Below are 19,339 nucleotides of genomic sequence, written 5' to 3' on the forward strand. Positions count from 1 at the left end.
GGGCCTGCCCTGTCCCTGTCCCCGCCCCGCCCCGGCCCCGCCCGCTGCTTTCGGCATGGCGGCGGCGGGGGGCGGTGGCAGGAGCTGCTTCGTGCTGGGCGCTTCGGGGGAGACAGGCCGGGCGCTGCTGCGGGAGCTGCTGGCCCAGCGGGCCTTCGCCCGGGTCACGCTGATCGGGCGGCGCCGGCTGAGCCTGGGCGGGGCGGAGGCGGCCGTGGTGCGCGGGCCGGGGACAGGGCAGCCATGGTGGTGGGGACCGGGGCGGCGGTGCTGACCCTCGGCCTCCCCGCAGGAGCAGACGGTGGTGGACTTCGAGCAGCTGGGTGAACACGCCGCCGCCTTCCAAGGACATGACGTGGGCTTCTGCTGCCTCGGCACCACCAGGGCCAAAGCTGGCGCAGTGAGTGGGGTCCCCCCTGACCCCCGGGCGAGAAGGAGTCTCGCTTGTCCCCCCTCCGCCCGCTCCCTGCTTCGCTGACCCCGCTTTCCCTTCTCAGGACGGCTTTGTCCGTGTGGATCGGGACTACGTGAGGCAGGCAGCAGAGCTGGCGCGGGCAGGGGGCTGCAAACACTTTGTCCTGCAGTCCTCCCGGGGGGCAAACGCGCAGAGCCGCTTTCTCTACCTCCGCGTGAAGGTGAGGGGACAGCTGGGGTGGGCCTCTGATGCTCGTGCAGGAGTCAGAGGATGCTGGGATGCTCGGGAAGGAAGCAGGATCTGGGGTCTTGAGATGCAAATGGTTCTGAGGGTCCTGCTGCTGCTGCGGGACAAGGGAAGAGGCTGGGTGGCATGCACAGCCATGCAACTGGCTTCTTATAAAGCAGCACAACACCTGCATGCAGTGTCTGTCTGCCTCTTCAAACTCCAGAAACATGTGCTGGGGTCTCTAGCCCAGTAAGAGCTCTCCAACCTTAAGGTTTGGCTTCAGCTATGTGGGGAGGCTCAGGCCTGTGTCCAGGTGAGACATGAGCCCTGTCCACAGGCTCCCCAGGGAGGACCACACCCATCGCAAAAGCATTTTTCTACATATTTTGTGTGCCGTAGCTCCCAACACCTGTTGGACTCAGAGCTGCCTGCCAGCGTCTTGTGCCAGCTGGTTCCATCCCTAGGCTGGATGCTGAGTCCAGATGCTCTCTGGAGCAGCCTGTTGCAGTTCAGCATGATGGTTGCAAGGGCGCGCTGCTGACCTGCGGCCCATGTCCACCACGGGCCCTCGCCCCAGCTCCCTGGCCTGGAGAGCTGATGTCTGCCTGGCCTGTTCCGGCTTCACGTTGGCATTAGTGCCATCCTGCTCTTGGTTCAGCAGCTTTTTTCTGCCCATTCATGGGGTGGCAGGGATTGTGCTTGGAGTCATCCTTGTTTGCTTTTATCCTGCCTGGCTGCTCTGACAGGGAGAAGTGGAAAACCTGGTCCAGGCTGTTGGTTTTGATCACTGTACCATTCTCCGGCCAGCGTGAGTGATGGTGGACGAGGGAGGGCACAGGGTGGGAGGTTGCCAGGGCAGCAGGGAGGTGCTTCACTGGGAGATGGAGAAAGAGAAAGGATACATGAGGACGGGACTGGGGAGGGAAGTAGAGAATGCCACCAGCTCCAAATGCAGCTCGTGGATGAGCAGACTGCTTCCCAGTGATGCAGGGAGCAAGCTCTGCAGTTTCCTATAGCCCATCCCAATGCTAGTGCCATGCACCATGGGAGTCAGCCTTGGGGTGAAAGCACAGGTTGAGGCACATAGGTCAAAGATTCTTTCCAGATGGACCTTGACCTTATGCAGAGGGAACACTCACCTGTGTCCTTTCAGCTGTACTAGAAGCTGTACTCTTGCTACCTAGAAGAACTGGAATTCTACTTTCACCAGCACAGTGAGGAAAGAAGTTGAGTGTCCAAGGGCTCAGCTCTGTCACGTTCCAAAGCCCATATTGGTTCAGGGAGCTTTGTCTGGGCCCTGGTGCAGCTGGAGAATTCAGTTTCTAGCCTTCACCCAGGATTGTTTCAGGCTGACCCACCTCACCTCCTTGTTCTGCAGGGTGCTGCTGTGCAAGCGCCAGGAGTCCCGGCCTATGGAGTGGATAGCCCAGCAGTTCTTTGGTGCTGTAGCTTGGGTGTTCCCCACTGCTAACTCAGTGCCTGTGGAAACAGTGGCCAGGGCTATGGTGGCCTGTGTGCTGCAGCCAGGCGAGAAGAAGGTGAAGTTGCTGGAGAATCGGGCCATCCATGAGCTGGGAAAGGCAGTACGACAGCAGGGCACATAGAGCAAAAGTGATGGCAGGCAGGAGCTTGGTTCACTCTTCAGGTGTTCTCCGGGCTGAGAGTGAACACATGCACAGGAAAGGTGTGGGGTGCTTGCATGGCTAGCGCGGAGCCAGAGGTACCTCCACTTCTTTACATGGTGGCTGATTCTGTCAGGGCATCAAAAATGCAGGTGCTGGGTGAGGATAAACAATGTGCTCTGCTGTCTGGATCCATAACATGAATACAGGTAAAGATTATGTAATCCAGGCCTTGAATAAAACCCTGTGACTGATGTGGCTCTGCTGGTTTTGTGTTGAAATAATGTCTGCCACCCACACACCAACAGCCTCAGCCTCATGTGCTCAGATCATGTCACTTCAGGGCATGTTCACAGGCTGGTGACAGGCACAGGAAAGAGGAGAAGGCACAGCTGCCTGTGTGGAAGCTGCACTTGACAGAGCACACAGTGGCACCAGTGACAGAGCACACGGTGGCACCAGTGGTGCTTGCGTAGCAGAGCTCCTGGTTGCTCAGCAGAAGCTGGTGAGGCGCTGGGGATGGTGGCTCTGCCTGCAGCAGGTCTCTACAGATGCTTCTGGCCTCATCTGGTCAGGCTGCAGAGGTACTGCTCTCGGGGCACTGCTGTTCACATATGGCCTGCCACTTGGTACCTGTAGTCGCAAAAACACTATGCAGATACTTGCATGGACTTGCAAACATCTGTCACTCTGAGCTCTTCTTCCAGGCACAAATGAGCCTGAGCTCAGCCCCGTGTTCCCAGGAGTGCTCTGCATGTGCAAAAGTTGAGGCCAGCCCTGTCCACACCTTGGAGGGGCCTTGCTCCTGCCCAGGTGCAGGAAGGAGAGCAGGTTCCTTCTATGGGGAGCAGGCACAAGAGCAGTGCAGTGTCCCAGGCATGGCCCCAGCCCTTCTCAAGCCTTGTGCTCGGGGTCGAGGAACTCAATGGGATGTAGAACATACGTGACTCCCAAATTCCCTGCTGGCCAGAGTCCCAGTTCTCCGGGTAACACTGCTTTCCAGGATTTTCTCTGACCTCATCCATGGCTCCTGTGTCAGTGACTTGGATGTGGCAAATGAAGGGAGGCTAGGTCTCATCTCCTTCTACGTGAGCATTTCCATCATTGGGTTTGGCCTCAGAAGGTTGCTGGAAGAGTGAGATGGTGTAAGGACTGCACCTAGACAACTCCTCAGCCACGTGTGGGGCTCAGTTCAAAGGGGCCACAGAGCCACAGGTACTGGATAAGACTGTCCCACTGAGAGCAAAACAACACCTTTAGAATAGTATTTAATATGCAAGGGGAAGTGAGAGGTAGGCTGGTCAGCATCATGTAAGTGTGAGGAGCAAAGACACTGATCTCCTGCAGCAGTGAGTTACACAGGCATAGTGTACTCAATGCTCAAAGAGACTTTTTTTTAAAAGGGCATGTGCTTATACAAGGAAGTGGAAATGAACACCTGAAGTGCAAGCTGAAGTGGTAAGACCTTAAAAGAAATTAAAATTGAGAGAATAAAAAATAAAGAATTTGAGCTCTGGAAAGTTACAGGTGAAAGGCAAGCCACAGAAGATGTGAGGAAAGCATCCTAAGGGCATAAACATGAATTATGACTATGTGAGAAGCAGAAAGTTCTCCAGGGAGGCTCAAGGACAGGATGTGGATCAGGCTTTATAGGAAGGAATGAGCCATCACAGAAAGCCTCAGTATGTTACTTGCATTGCCCTTTGCTGTCAGGGAGCTCACACTACCATCGTTTCTTAGGGGACACACATTTGCATGACTGTCCTCAAGCATGAAGGGGAAAAAAAATATTTTTAACCCCATTTTTAGAACATGTAGTTAAAGGTCTGCCAGAAAGAGCACTCAGATGAACGGCCAAATACTCTCCTGGGTGAGAATTGCAGCGATCCCTTTACCAAAAGGTCAACATTGTTAAACATGATGCTAGTTCTTAAAAAGTTCCAATGGGAACCAGGAAACTGCAAAGCAGCTAGGCTGCCTTCTATAAAAGGCATGTTGCTAGAAAGGATAATAAAATCTGGAAATAACAAGGCCCAAGATAAATCGGGTGTAATGGGAGATTCCATGTGGCTTTTGAGGGGGCGGTTGCAAGGCACAAGCCTGGACTCCTCTTGGAGAAAACCAGCCATTGTGTACACAAGACAATCTAGTCCTCAGAGTGCACTCAGATCTCCAAAAAGTTCTCCCAGAAGGGCTCTTAAAGAAATTAAGCTGTTGTGGGAGGACAAGGAAGGTCTGTGTAGTTTCTTATCGAAAATAGTTTTTTAGCCCTCCAAAGCCTTGAAACACACAAAACAAACATTTCTTGCTGGACAAAGGTCTGTGGAAAATGCAAGCTATTTCTTTCCAACCCTTGTTTCTGCTCAGTAGTAACATTGTCTTTTTCAGTGTTTCAGATAAATCTGTGTTAAAATGCACATCTGCAATCCCAGCACAGTATAGCTTCCTTATCACCCTCCCACATGGAGTTTCCTCACACACTTGGACCTCAGTTCCCCAGTTTGCTCTGCGCACTCCTTAAACCCCCACCCCAGAGGTTTGGAAGAGATTTTAGACCATCAATCACTGAATTACTGCAGAGGTGATTTGCCCACCCAGGGCTGAAAGAGGTGAAGGAGACAAGAGTTTGTAGGGAACAGACCCAGTCCCTCCAGGGGGTCTCACGGGGCGAAGCTCCAGGTTCCTCTGAGCAGCAGGAGGTCTGCAGAGATGGAGCTGTGTCCTTGGCATGCCTGGCAGGGTTCTTTGTGTTCCAAGGGCACACAGCCCTGTGCAGCTGGGGGCACAACAGGGAAGGGTGCTCAGAAGCTGTTGGACAGCATTCACACAAACCACCTGGTCCCACAGACCCATGCTCTCCCGGGATTCCAATGCTGGCTTTATTACAGAGGATTAATGATGAAAGAATAGCTGCAGTCCCAAGGGCTCTTCAAAGCAGCCTCTGAGCAGGCAGACACTGACCTGGCACTCAGTGACATCCCTGCTCGCAAATGTGTGGCCCTGATGAACTCTCTGGCCCCAAGGGCACCGGCACAACCCAGCAAACGTGCACTTTGCAAGGCTATGTTCCTTCAGAGAGCAGGGGCTGTACCCCAGCTGCTTGGAGATGGGGCCACTGAGCCCTGTGCTACCCCTGGCTGCAGTGAGGCACCTCCAAGCTCCTCCTGAGTCCTCTGGGAACAGGGCAGAATGAGAACAGCCTGGAAGAGTAAAGGACCTCTGTCCTCTATGCTGCTGCTCTTCCCCACTCTGTGAGACATGAGGGAGGCTCTATGCCAGCAGAGGGAAGGGCAGCCCACCAGACCTCAGATCTGACCCCTTGCCTGAGTGCATCCTGGGGGATCTGATCAACCCAAGCCATTATTATCTGAGTCTCATCCTCTGAAATTGTCAGCTGCACTTTTTTAAATTCGGTTTCCACTACAAACCAGTACAAAGCCAGCCCAAGCTCTCCAGGGAGGCACAGTTTCCAGCAGACTTCCAGCTTTCACTTACTGTACTCAGATGCCTGAATGCAGACAGTGTCTTGCTCCATAATCCCACAAAAGGCCCCAAATCCAGCCAGGAGCCAGAGCCAGGCAGGCACAGTCTGACACAGCACAAGAGAAAGGGGCTCAAGAGTTGAGCTTAAATGTAACCCTGGGTTTTACCCTGGGAAATGATGGTTGTTATAGTGCACCTGGGTGTGGACAGCCAGGTTAGGAGCAAAGTCCCTATTCCCAATGCCCAGTGTTAAACAAAGCACAGAGATGCACATCTTCATAGTCACCCAGGAGCCAAGGTCTGAAACAAAAGTCCCTGTTAGCCACCACCACTGCTGAAGTGATGGATATTTTGACACTAGCCACAGCCTTGAAATCAACGACAAGACTTCTCATAAGCACTTTTATTTTTCTGAAAGTTCTATTTTACACTGGAAAAATCTCACTTGAATGAAGCATTTCTACCTGGCTCTTCTAAATACTGACCTGGAGCCTGATGCATCATTAAAAGAAATACTGTGGGATCCCTGACGCCCCCTAAATATCAGCTTGGCCTTTCCAATTCGATTACCTGACCTTACCTCAGAAAATCCACATTTTTCTTCCCTCCATGGGAGCTTAGAGAAGAAAACAAAATCCAGAAGCCTCTGGGGCCAGCTGCAGCAGGCCAGCCGGCATTGGATACAGCGCTGGCGGGGGTCCAGCTCCGGCGCTATATAGGAGCGAGGGAGGCAGCTGGGCTGCAGACGGAGCCTCTGCTGCCCGCTTTGGCCATCACTCACACTCTTCTCACGGCCGAGGAAACTACAGCCTGCCAAGATGTGCAAAGGATTAGCAGCGCTGCCCCACACTTGCCTGGAGAGGTGAGAGCGGCCGGGATGTTTGGGATGTCAGGGGCTGCCTCCTGGCAGGGCTCTGCCAGGGTGGCTAGGGCAGCTCTTCTTGCAGCACAGCCCTGTGGTTGGCATCTCCTATGGGGACTGGGATTATACAGCTCTGAATGGATAATAAGGGAAGGGAAGCTTGCTGGGGGTGTCTCAGTGGGTGCTGCAAGTGGCTGATATCCTTGGCGGGATGAGCCCTGACTCAGTCCCAAACTCCCCATTCTGCTCTGGGGATCATTCTGCCGGGTGAGTATGAGTTGCTCCAAACCCAGTTCTCCCCCACTCTGGGCAGGAGTGCTTTATCCTGAGATCTTAATTTCTGCAAAACACAGAGGAGGAGTGGAGGAAAAAATCAGGACAGAGGTTTTGCCTCTCTGAGGTGAAAACAGCCCTGTCTCCAAAGTGCCTCACAATCCTCTTTTAATTGCCTTTGAGTCACTCACACATGGAACAGCCAGACCTGGCCCCTCTCATGAAGCTCACTGCTGTACAGAGCATCAGCTCTGCTCCCCCTGTGGCACCCATCATCATCATCCTCCTCTCTACCCACCCTGCTGTTTGCCCCAAAACCTGCACCTGATGGTGGCAGAGGCTCCTCTCAGCCCCTTGGGAGCCCAGGCAGGCTCTAGCCCCTGGAGCCCCAGTTCCATGCTGATTGGAACCTGTCCTCTCCTCTGCTCCCACGGGCTTTGGAGGGGGTCCAGTGAGAAGCAGAGATGCAAAGCAGCTGAAGTCTCACTGTGGCAGCGGGGCACTCAAAGCTTCAGTTTAGGAGAAAACTTAGGAAAAGAGTTGAAAGAATCCCTCAGTGAGGGTTCCCTAACACCTGCCTTAGCACTGGTTTTTAGATAAGAGTGATAGTGGGAAGTTCATTGTCCTGAGGGGAGCTCCAGAGAAGTTCCAGCTGAAATTGTGCCGCTGGGGACTGATGCTGCTTGCCCAAAAGGCAAATTCTCATCACAGGCACAAGCAGGAGTGCAGGCCTGTGATGGTTTTGTTGTTGGAAATTTGTCTTTCAGCCATCCCCATGAATCCATGTTGACCTTGCTTGCCCCCCTGCAGTCTCCTGTGCCATGGGCAGCCAAGAGCACTCTTCCAGTTGTGGGTGATCTACATGTTTCTGCTCTGCTATCGCTCTTGTTGTCATTCTTCTGACACTTTTTAACAGTAAATGTTCTTAATAAAGATTTTTCTCCCACTTTTGCTATGCTAATATTTTCTTCTGCTATGCCTTCAAATCCTCAGTCTCGAAGGCTTCACTCACACTTTGCGATGCAGAGTCAGGACTGCATTTGTCCCCTGTGCATCATCTTGTATTGCTCTACAAAGCTTTCCAGCTGCTTCACTGCCAGTATCACGAGACCCTCCTGCAGCTCCCCACAGCTTGCCCCAAGTGCTGTACCCGGGGACTGCAATATCTGCTGCTTTGCTGTTGACCCTTTCTGCCACTGCTTGTGATGTTGAACAGCATGGTCACAAGCTGGTGTTCTCCCAGCATCATCCCCACAGATGTGTGCCACCTCTGCCACACTGTCACCCATGGACTGACCTTCCCCTGCAGCTGCCTGGGATCTGCAGAGCCCATCAAGGGGCTGCTACCCCTGGCTCTCCCCACAGCACATGTTTGCTGGCCTCTTCGGAGAGGGATGATAGGTTGAAAGGAATCTCTTCCTATGGCCAGAGGAGCCTTGACTCCTCTCCAATAGACCATATTTGTCCGTGTGTCCAGCATGGGTCTGACACAGCTGCCACTGACATGCCCATACAGCATCAGTCTTGCAGCTTTATGGCTCCTCAAATCCCCTCTGGAGGCTTTTGCACATGAAGGGACATTTCTTCTGCCACCTCCCTGCCCTCAGGCACAGCATCACCTTTAGCTTTCAGCTATGGCTTTAAACTCCTTTGAGCTTCTATTTTTGTTATGTTTTTAAAGCTGGAATCTCTCCTGGCCCTCCTCAGCAGCCCTTCTTGCTTTTGATATGTTTGACAGAGCCCATATTTTCTATTAATGCTTCTTGGAAGCTATTTCTCAGACTTTTTCTTGGCTTTCTCCCATACGTTCTCACAGTTAACCTTCCACCATTTGCAGTCCTCTTGCTTTTTTCTCACTCAGCCATAGCTGGTTTTGGGGGTTTTTTTTAGATGCCTTTTTTGTTTATAGCTGTGGGGTTTTTTTCCCCTGCTGTTTAGCCTTCCCTGAAGCCTTGCTTGAAAACTTGTAATCCATCTGCTGGAGGACGCCAGGATGGTGTCTTTAAATAGCCCTTCCCTCCTTCAGCCTGCAGGCTTTCAGCCCGCTTCTGTCCTTCCTCGCTTCCTTTTAACAACCGTTCTATCTCTGCTGTCTCTACACGTCATGAACGTCCCACTGCCAGAGAATTGCTCTGGTGCAGGGGGGAGACTCTTGCTGCTGTCCCCACACATACAGGGCTCCAGCAGGGTGGGCAGCCACCGGGTGTCCCTTGGGAACACTGTGGAATGGAGCAGGATGGGACTGCTGAGGGCCTCAGTGACTTTTGATCCTGTCAGTTCTTGGCTGTAGTCACAGTCACAGGGCAAGGTTTTGAGCCAGGTCTGAGCACTTGCTGCGTGAAGCCACCATCAAATGCATCCAGACCTCGTGTCAGTGTTGGCCTCATCCACACCAGAGCAGGGAGTCCCCAGGTGTTGCTCTGACAGCAGCAAAGTCCCAGTCCTTGTCTTCCCAGCTCCTTGGGTCATCCTGGGCTAAGTTTGGCTCTTGGTGCCCCTGCTCTCAGCACAGCTTGTGTTTTCCCTCTGCCTGCTCAGGAACTCCTGTATCCACTGTCCTTGCTTCCAAAGTGGGCAGCCCCCCGACCCCTCGCTCATCCCCCGTGCTCCCACTATGATGTGACACATGATCCAGTTGCTTGGAAGGGACTGTCACTGCTGCACAGCACCTGGCACTGCCAGGGGCTTAACCGTGGCAGCATCCCCACTCCTCCCTCCCGAGCGTTGGAAGAGGAACAAGGAGGCACCCAGAATTTTTGTTCAGCCTCACCTGAGAGATGCTCCCTGAGCCCATGTGTCCCATTCCTGCAGGAACCTGTGGCCACAAGCACAGATGTCTGGGAAAAACGAACCAAAGGAGAGGCCAGCCTGTCCTCTTGGCCTTCCTGCAGCACCCTCTGCACCCACCCAGTGCTAAAGGGGCTGCCCACTTCCCCTGCCCACTTCCCCTGCCCACTTCACCTGCTCTCTGTCCCTGTGGCTGTGCCATCCCCATGGGTCAGGACCATGCCAGATGGTCCCAGTGTGGCAGTGCTGGCCAGTGGGGTGCCAAGGGGAAACTGAGGCTTGCCAGAGAGCCGTACCCAGGATATCAAGAACCAGCCCTGGCTCAGAGCACTTGTCTGCATTTTACTTATTTACTTAGAGCAGGATGAAGAACAGCATCCCTGTCCCAGACACCTCAGTGCGGGAACATGGGAGCCTTGTCACCTTTTGCTGAGGTCCTGAGCTTTGCAAGGTTCAGGTTTTCTCAGAAGCACTAGCAATGGAAACTGTCCCTGTAGCTGCTGGCGTTGTCCATGACAACAGCTGTGTTTCTGGGTGTGCAGTGCCCTGTGCTGTACACCCACTGCCAGTGGGCCCTGCAGCCCCAGGCTGGGCTGCTCTCTCTGCCTGTGCTGCCCACCTTCATGCAAGGGTGGCTCCTCAGAGGCAGGTTTCTGTAGCAGAAATGGGGTCCGGCTGGCAGGGAGCAGAGCAGAGCAGACGCCTCTGTGCCGGGTCTCCAAATGTCACCCATGGGGACTGGCAGGTGGAAACCAAAACACAGAGTTTTACAAGGAGGGAAAAAAATAAAGGAATTGAAATGAAATAGCAGACATAGCAATGGAGCAGTCATCCACAGAGGGCTTGTGAAAATAAACAGCAGAGAGGAAAATTGCAAGGAGCCCTGAAGACAGGGAGCTGTAGCCCATCTTTGCCAGCCATGCTGAAAGCTCAGCCCAGTCAGCCTGTGAGGAGCAGTCTGTCCCCTCTCCTTCACCTCCTGTGCCAGCAAGATGACCTGGAAACCAGCAAATGTCACTCTGCAAAGATGGGGACTGGGAGGAGGGGGGCTGTTTTCACCCCTTTATTTCTTCAACCTCATGTAGCACACCTGAGTGTTCCCTGCAAAAGCTCAGCTTGCTCTTGATACCAACCCTGAGCTGCAGTGGGGCTGGGGGGAGCCTCCTCAGCAGTTTTAGATGCTCAGGACCTAATTACTACTTGTATTGCACAAAAGGGAACCTTTTGGGAGACAGCTGGGCCTGCTGCCAAGCCCTAGGACCCACTGTTTTCTCTGCATCCCCCAAATGCAGGTCTGGAGTGTGGCCTTGGTGCAATGGGAAGTGGCAATCGGCCTTTGGCAATCTTCAGCTTCTGAAACCATTTTTCCCTCTCTGCCCAGAGAAGGCAGCACCACCTAGGATATGCCTGTTTACAGGACCCTTCCCATTGCAGATATAAGGCTTATAAATTACTGATAACATGCTATATGTCTATACAAGGGCTCTGAGTGCTGTCAGCAGTGTGAGGCTGGTGGCACAGTGTGGGATGGCACCATGGAGCAGGAACCTCCCAGCATGGCATCTCTTCTCTGAAGGCAGCTCCTTCACCTCCTCACTAGCTTCTTCAAGCTTGTCTCTATGGAGTCTGAGTGCAGTACACACATCCCTAATTCAGCCCCAGAGCAGCCTGACAGCCTTGCTGATACAATTATCCTGGCCACAGATGGGGATGGAGCGAGGAGATCAAGATCAAGAGTTGCCGCTAATGCGTAGTGCCTGTTTAGAAATGCCACAGACAGGCACAGCCTTTACAGCATTAGGATCCATTTGTGCATCTGGAATTAATTACAGGGTGGGTGCAGAGCAGGGACTGTGAGTGTCCTGCTGCCCCATTCTTCTGCCTCACCTGTCTCTGCTCCTCCCCTGCTGCAGGGCCAAGGAGATCAAGACAAAGCTGGGCACACTGCTCCAGAAGCCTGATGCGACCATTGACTTCATCATCCCCTACCCCGAGAAGCTGGAGAAGCTACCCAAAGCCCAGAAGTGAGTACTGCACTGGGCTGGGCTGAAGCGGTACCTGTGCCCAGACAGTGGGGTGAATACAAGCCCTTCTGGGATGCAGAGGAGCTGATGCCCTTGCAGAGGGCTGGCACAGCAGGCTCTAGGTGGCAGGCACCTCGTGGCATGTTCCTCATGACCTGCCTGCTAGGTGCAGGCTCAAGAAGTTATGTCAGGGCAGCATGAGATGTGTCAGGCACATCTAGCTCTATGGAAACTAGATTTCCCATGGAAACTCAATTTACTTTTGATGAGATTTCATGTTATTCGATAAAGGTTTTCCCAGAGGCATATGGCACTTGGACTTCTCTGAGTCACCTGCCTCAGGCTAGAGGTACCAGCCTTTGCAGCCATCTGGCTTTGGGGTGGCAGCATGTCCCTGAGCTGGGTGCACAACCTCATGGCAAAATGCCTGGCTCGGGGCAGCTTTGTGGTGATGGGACCTCCTCACCTTATGGCCTTTGACTTGACCACTCCTCTTCAGCACTGAGCTGTGTATAATACTGGCTTATCAACATTATTTAAAGCACATGAAACATTAATTATTTTGCCTGCCAATCCAGGGAGTGAGGGGTGATATGCAGGGGAACATTTGCCAGCACAGTGCCTGCCTGCCACAGTGCTGCCTGGTGAGAGCTGCCCATGCCAGGGAGGGCTGACAGAGCCTGGTGGATTGTGTGGTTCCCACTCCATTGCTGCTGTGCCCCTGATGCCTCTGTGACAGAGACACATTTGTCTCCATTAGCCAACCCTGCAGAAAGCTGGAGAACATCTCCAGTCTGTCTGGAGGAGCTGTTTTCCCCTACACTGCATCACTGTGCAGCCCTGGCATCACTCACCTGTCAGCATCTCACTCACAGTTAATATCATCCGAGAGACATTCAGATAATGGGAAAGTGAATTTGGTGGTTTCCAGAAAATCTAGATTGTGTTAGGTTGCTGCAGTGATGCTCTTCCTCACTCGGGTGAGAAGTCACCTGATAGGGACGTGGGGGCAGGGAGAGCTTTGATCCTTGATAGAAGTGCAAACACAATCCAAGGTCCAGAAAGTGAAGGATAAGAACCCCCTGTCATGGTGCCTACTGCTGACGGTTTGGTGACAAGTGAGGGCTGGTACCCACCCTGAGCAAACCTGGCATTCCTGCTGCTCTCCTTTCCCTGATGCAGCAGCCACTTGGGCACTGTGACATGGCTAGGCATCAACACCTGTACTTCCCTCAGACCCACCACTAAAGCTTCTGGGCCCCCAGGGCCAGGACAGGCTGCCCTGCCCACTCTCCCTCCCTGCTCCCAGGGATGCTCTGCTCAGCCAGGGGGTTTCAGTCCCTATATTGGCACCTGCAGCAGCAACACAAGAGAGTGCAGCACTTCCTGCAGGGAGTGGAGATGGTCCACAGCCAGCTCAGCACTCAGTGCCGAGCAGGGGGCTTCCCTTGCCCTCCAGTCAATGCTGGCGGGGATGCAGGGAAGGAGCTGGGAGCTCTTGGTCAAACTCCTCGGGGCTTAAATAAAAGAACAAAGAAGCACAAACAAAACCCCTCAAAAAACTCTTCAGTCTCACTGCAAATATCACATTGAAAAATATATTGAAGGAAAAAAAAAAAAGAGGAAAAACCGTGCAGATGGAAAACATTGGAGGCTTCCAGCGGGAAGGGCGCCGAGCCCAGTGACCCGACCCGCCGCAGGGCGTGGGAACGGAGCAGGCGGGCTGTGGGAGTGGAGAGCACTGACCTCGGCCCCATCAGCACGGGGCCGCAGTGACCAAGCCCCTGTGGCCAGCGGGGAGCATCTCTCCCCACCCCGGCAAGAAAACACAGAGATGCTTCCCAGCCGCGCGCAGAGCCCCTGCGCTGCCGCCCCGTGTGTGGGCGCTGGGGTGAGGAGGAGCTTTGTGGCTGCAGAAGGGACTCGCTTTGCAGCTCAGCCACAGTTCTGCTAAAGCACGGGGAAATTCGCTCTCCCCACCCCATCCTCACCCTCCCTGCACCCGGCTCTCCCCTGGAGAAGGGCACCTGTGCTGTGATGCAGCAGCATCCCTATTCCATCCCTAGACCACTGCCTCCACTCTGAAAGTCTCTTGTTACTCCATTCCTCCCCATTTTTAAAGGAATTATTGAAAAACCTGGAGGCCAGAAAGAGGCTGTGGGGTAACCATGGGCTTTCTTTACTCTCCTCAGGCCATCTCCAGAGGAGGCTCTGCAGTGGCGTGATTCCTTGGAGAAGCTCCTGCAAAACCCCTGTAAGTTCACATCCTCCTGTGGCTGGTCACCTCCTCTCTTTCCATGTCCCCTTGGGTGCTCAGCGAGGGCTTGGTCCCCATTGCACTGCCAGTGCTCAGCAAGGGCTTACCTCCCCCTTGCCCCCCAGATGGGCTTGCCAGCTTCCGCAGCTTCCTGCGCTCTGAGTTCAGCGAGGAGAACGCCGAGTTCTGGGTGGCCTGCGAGGACTACAAGAAAACCAAGTCCCCTGTGAAGATGGCAGAGAAGGCCAAAAAGATCTATGAGGAATTCATCCAGACTGAGGCACCCAAAGAGGTCAGTGGCCACAGGGCATGAGATGGTACTGGGAGGAATGAGGCTGCTGCCCTGTCAGCCTCCATCCCAAAGGAGAGTGATGGCCGCAGGCCACCTCGTGCCATGGCGGAGGGGCTCGGAGGGCTGTATCCTTGTCAAGGGGCAGCCTCATTCGCACATGCTGCATTCCCATTCTTCACATGCCCTGTTGGCATGCTCAGCCTCTGCTGGGCAGTCTCCAGCCACGGGCACCCTCAACACATGCCTGTCCCCCTCTTCCCCACAGAGGTGTGACATCAGTCATAAGGGTTGACAATGTACAGTAATGTACAGTAATCTTCCTCCCCAAGACAGGACAGAGCTCATCCTGGCAGCTTTGTCACCAATAATTCTTCCAGAGAAATGAACCTGCTTCAGTCCCTCCCCTCGCTGTTTGCATGATTGTTAGTGGGACAGAGCGGGCAAGGGGAGACCGTCACTCAGCCCTCCAAAAGCAGGCTCCCATCCCTCTTACACTCTCATGACAGGTGAACATCGACCACTTCACCAAGGCTGTGACCATGAAGAACCTGGTGGAGCCATCACCAACCAGCTTTGACATGGCCCAGAAGAGGATCTTTGCCCTGATGGAAAAAGACTCCCTGCCCAGATTTGTGCGGTCGGAGTTTTATCATGAGTTAATCAAGTAGCAATGCAGCAGGGCTGTGCGAGGCATCCCCACTGCTTCTGTCTAAACACCTGCCCCTTCTCCTGCAGCCGCTTTGCTTTCTTGATACCACCCTAGAAGAGCACCCAGGGGTGTTGCTAAACACTTCCCCCCATGCTTTGGACTGTCAGATGTCCTGGTGTTTCCTCTCTTACCATCTCTTTCCTCTCCCACAAAAGACCAATTTGCAGAAACTCCCTGGACCCAGAAAGGTGAGGGAGCAGCCCCAGCTCTGCAGTGACCCGGAGCCACAAGGCCGGCTGACACATCCCTGGTGCTGTGGAGTTTGGCATTAGCTGGAGGCTCTGAGGTGCTGACTTTGCCTACCTAGGACTCCTTAGAACATGATAATTTTTCTCCCAGTGTTGCCCATATTGCTGGTTTGGCCCAGGCTCGCTCCCTCCTCCCAACTTCCCAGGGTGCTGCTGAGACTGCACAGGTACCCTGCAGGTGCCTCCCTCCCTGGCCAAGGTAAGGTGAGACACATCCACTGCCTGATTAGCATCATCTTCCTTCAGAAAGCAGCAGGCACAGTGACAGTTGTCCAGGGCTGGGGGCATGGCAGGAGCAGCAGTGACACGTACAGCAAGGATGGCACTGTGACAAGGATGGCAGGGACTGCTGTACCGTAGAACCAGGTGCCACAGGGTGTGCCTGGCTGGCACCAGAGGTGAGCAGAGCAAGCCTGTGGTACCGCTTCCCCAGCAGCTCCACTCAGAGTCAGCCTGTTTGCTTCACTCTTAACACAAAACCAAGAGGGTAAAATGAGATCTGTTAGTCCAAAACACCAGGACTGTTTAGCAACCCAGAACTGCTTGCTCCAGCCTTTTCAAGACACATTGAGCTCCCAAGGCACATCCTGTGCCACATCCCAATGCACAGCTGTCGTGGTATGTTGGCATGGCAGCTCCAGGGGCTGCGGCAGGGCTCTCTTGTTTCAGTCCCTTCTCTCTGCAGTAGGCATGCCAAAGCAACACTTCTGCACAAACCCAACACAGGGGCATCGAGGAGGGAGGGAAGGTATACTTGGGGGAAAGAAAGCTGAAATTCCAGCTGCTGAGATCAAATTTGAAAAATCCAAACCAAACCCCAAATACCAAATGGAAACTCAGACTCATCATTGGAAACATGAAAAATAACTCACTGGCTTCTAGAACAGTGTGCAGAACCTGCTGAGTTTGTGTAGCCCACATCACTCTCTCCTGTCTCTCCTTATCTGCCCAGGCCATGTGTTTCCATAGGCTGTCTCTAAAAAGGACCAGCTGCTTTGTAATGGTTCAAAGCCAGCCCACTGCTAACAGAATAAATCACACCTGAGGATGGGGCAGGGACATACACGAAAAGCAGCCCCCGAGGTCTTGTTTCAGCCTTGAGGGAAATGTGACAAACCCCTGCTCCACAGAGCCTGGATAGTTCATCCCTGTGTGGGTTTCTTGGTGCATCATCCACACGGTCATGGCTTGCAAAGAACTGCTTCAGCCAGCAACCTGACAGGTGCCAGCAAAATATATGTGGCCCTGCTGCCTATTGGTATCCCAGACCAGTCCCCTTCCCCAGACTCAGCCTCGCTGCAAGTCATAGGACTCCATGCAAAATGCAGTAACATAAACAATGGATTTTCCAGCCTCTTCAAGACTTGCAAAATCTGATCAAAACCCCACCAGCCCCAAATATTTACATGTTGTCACTATGGTGATAAAGAAAAAATACATCCCAAGCTGCAGGAAATGGGCTGTGTTTTCCAGGGAGGAGTGGGGAGGCAGGGAAAGGATGGAGGCAGTCACAAACGTGACTCTTTTTTTAAGCTCTGGAGCAAAAGGCCTGGGAAAGTCGGTGCTGGAGCAGCAGGAGTGATGATCACAGGCATTCCCCTGGGGTGAATGCAGAGGGTGGCTTGGGTGATGTTAAAGAGCCCAAGGGAGCCCATGAGCAGCAGGAGGGTCCCATCAAAAGGGCACAGGACTCCCCAGCAGTGTCCACCATTCAGGTGGGCAACAAGGGGGAGGCAGAAGCAGGACTGGGTGCAGGATCGGGGCTTCGCCAGCCCCTCTGCTGCAGGGTGCTCCCCCCACATCTGCCTCCACACGCTCCCTGCGCCCTCCCAACGTCTCCATGAACTGGTGTCAATACAAGTGGGTTCAGCATGTTCAAGCCCGTCATTTACAGCATGACTCAGAAATGCAAACCTAAACAGACTTCCCAGCAGAAAGACCTGTTTTTTTCATTTCTAGTTAATCCTTTGGCAGCTATTTCCAGATTCCCCCACATGTTTCACAGTTAAATGCCACCACCACCAATGCCATAATGTCAGGATGCCACCGGAGGCTCTTGCTATGCACCATCAAACCCTGGGATGTAACTGCTGCAGCAGCAACATGTGAGGCAGGGAGAAGGTGTCTAGAAAGGTGCAGGCTGGATTCAAGAGAGATGAAACAGCTCTGTTGGCAATCCCTCCCTGGCTCAATTTCTGCTAAAATGCTGGAAGTCTACTTCGGGGGCTGCCAGTGATCTACTGAGTGGCCAGAAAATGTGGCCATGGAAGCGTTTTGGAGTTCTAGGGAAGTTGTGTTTGTGTAGAAGGGTCATTTGGCTAATTACTCAAGCAGGCTTGCCCAGAAAGGTGGCAACCCTTGTACCAACCCCATGGCCCAGCTTTTCACAGGCCCAGAAGTATTTACTATTGGGCTGATGCCAACCATCATATTACTGGTAGGAGATACTTCATGTATTTTATCATTCTAGCTCTCGTAAAATTTGGCATATATAGCAATATATAAACATAACATGTACATCTGTATTCCTGTATTCATATATACATGTACACACACATATATTCTTGTAACATGGGCATCTCGACCCTTGGGAGTCAGAGAGCCAAAAACCAGAGTTTCTGGATGTGGTGCTTGGAGTCCATCACAGAGAGGAGTGTGAGTGGGTTTTGCATGGTCCCAGACTGTCTTGAGGGAAACCTTGGCCAATCAGCTGAGTGAACACAAAGGTGCATCCTCCAGGACCACCCTGTGCCTGTGGCCTCTGTGTGCCACCCTGGCACCTGGGCTGGTGCAGGAGGCAGGTCTTGTGCTCCCTGAGGGAGCAAGGGGCAAGGCAACCCCACGCTGCAGCCAGGGGCATGGGGCACCAGGCACTGCCTCCAGGACTACCCTGTGCCTGTGGCCTCTGTGTGCCACCCTGGCACCTGGGCTGGTGCAGGAGGCAGGTCTCGTGCTCCCTGAGGGAGCAAGGGGCAAAGTAACCCCACGCTGCAGCCAGGGGCATGGGGCACCAGGCACTGCCTCCATGCCACCCTGGCACCCACTCCCTGCTACGGGCACATGTGGAAAAGGGCTCCTTGCAGCTGCATCCCTCAGAAGAACACCAGGAGATGGTTTGATGTGTGTTTTATGGAGACTTCAGCAACCTGGAGCCTTGCACCTCATCAATCACAGGGCAAACCACCCAGCTCTTGCCCTGTGTGCTGAAGCTGGGCTCTGCCAGGGCTGCCCAGTCCCAGACTTGGGCACTGCAAAAGTCCAGTGGCTGAGGGTGTCCCAGAGCTCATCCAGGCTTCTCTCAGGCCTTGGTCACTCCCTGGAGGGTACTGCACACAGTGGCCAAGGGCTGGAGCAAAGGCAGGAGGGCACATCAACTCCTCCCACCTGGGAGCTGCAGGTTTTCAGTCTGGAGTTCTCTGTCAGATTTCCACTGGAGGTATTCATGTGGGGAAGATGTGAGGTGCTGGTGTGCAGCAAGGAGTTGTGTTAACCCATATTCATGTACCACTCAGTAATCCACACATAAACATGTATTTCTGCTACTGTCTCAATGGACTGTTCATTTTGTCTCTTTGCACTGAAGGCGCAGCATTTTCTTACCCACTACAGGGCACTCCCAAAACTTGTGCCCAAAAGCCCTGGCAATATCAAAAGCCTCTGAGAGCTTCTGCTGCAATGATGCAGAGGTTTCTCAGTAAACTGGAAAGGGAATCACCCCAGGGAGCTGATCCAGAAGAAACACCCCAAGGTGAGTGCAAGACAGGCATTCCCAGCCCCACTACTGCCTCAGGCTTTGGCTCCCAGGGTCAGCTCCTACTCCAGTAGCAGCAGCTGGGGTGCCCCAGGGCCTAGGGCTGAGCAAGGACCAGCTCTGCTCTCTGCACTCACAGGTCATGGCCCAGGGACAGGCTCAGCTTTGAGATAAAATGTGTTCTGTCTCCTTGGGATTGCAAAGCATCTGCATCAGAGAAGGGCTTTCTGATGTTCCCCACTCCAAAGCTGTCAAGGGGGGCCTTACACTCACCACAGACCCTTGTGAGGATGGCTAATCCCCATGCTGAGCTGATGATCAGGCAAGGCATGAAAACCCCCTATTCCCCAGGCTCATGGTGTTGAAGGTGTCTGAAGGATATAATTGT

At 53.5% G+C, this 19,339-nt stretch overlaps 2 protein-coding genes across 3 annotated transcripts; both read left to right on the plus strand.

The window, feature by feature from the left end:
• The first annotated feature begins 38 nt into the window (after nt 1-38).
• HTATIP2 (HIV-1 Tat interactive protein 2) lies at nt 39-2,519 on the plus strand. 2 transcript variants are annotated; one of them, XM_083867850.1, is made up of 5 exons: nt 39-217; nt 293-400; nt 498-635; nt 1,390-1,451; nt 2,022-2,519. In XM_083867850.1, exons 1-5 carry the CDS (start codon nt 56-58, stop codon nt 2,245-2,247), a joined length of 696 nt encoding a protein of 231 aa, XP_083723976.1. In that variant the 5' UTR covers nt 39-55; the 3' UTR covers nt 2,248-2,519. The 2 variants fall into 2 exon arrangements, with proteins under 2 accessions (XP_083723976.1, XP_083723977.1); XM_083867851.1 differs by having other exon boundaries at nt 39-214.
• A 3,956-nt stretch (nt 2,520-6,475) lies between these two features.
• Nucleotides 6,476-18,746, plus strand: RGS5 (regulator of G protein signaling 5). Its single transcript, XM_083867437.1, has 5 exons — nt 6,476-6,610; nt 11,584-11,694; nt 13,887-13,948; nt 14,077-14,243; nt 14,750-18,746. The coding sequence occupies exons 1-5, from the start codon at nt 6,567-6,569 to the stop codon at nt 14,909-14,911; spliced, it is 546 nt and encodes a 181-aa protein (XP_083723563.1). The 5' UTR covers nt 6,476-6,566; the 3' UTR covers nt 14,912-18,746.
• Nucleotides 18,747-19,339: the final 593 nt, after the last annotated feature.

Source organism: Zosterops lateralis (genome assembly GCF_965231275.1).
Source record: "Zosterops lateralis genome assembly, chromosome: 9".
Lineage (NCBI taxonomy): Eukaryota > Metazoa > Chordata > Aves > Passeriformes > Zosteropidae > Zosterops > Zosterops lateralis.

Bases quoted from the DNA above. Each gene is read 5' to 3' on its own strand.
- HTATIP2 (XM_083867850.1), top strand. From the start codon at position 56: ATGGCGGCGGCGGGGGGCGGTGGCAGGAGCTGCTTCGTGCTGGGCGCT. The intron at 218-292 runs GTGCGCGGGCCG...GCCTCCCCGCAG, and splicing joins GCGGGGCGGAGGCGGCCGTG to GAGCAGACGGTGGTGGACTT. The intron at 636-1,389 runs GTGAGGGGACAG...CTGCTCTGACAG, and splicing joins TTCTCTACCTCCGCGTGAAG to GGAGAAGTGGAAAACCTGGT.
- RGS5 (XM_083867437.1), top strand. From the start codon at position 6,567: ATGTGCAAAGGATTAGCAGCGCTGCCCCACACTTGCCTGGAGAG. The intron at 6,611-11,583 runs GTGAGAGCGGCC...CCCCTGCTGCAG, and splicing joins CCCCACACTTGCCTGGAGAG to GGCCAAGGAGATCAAGACAA. The intron at 13,949-14,076 runs GTAAGTTCACAT...CTTGCCCCCCAG, and splicing joins GAAGCTCCTGCAAAACCCCT to ATGGGCTTGCCAGCTTCCGC.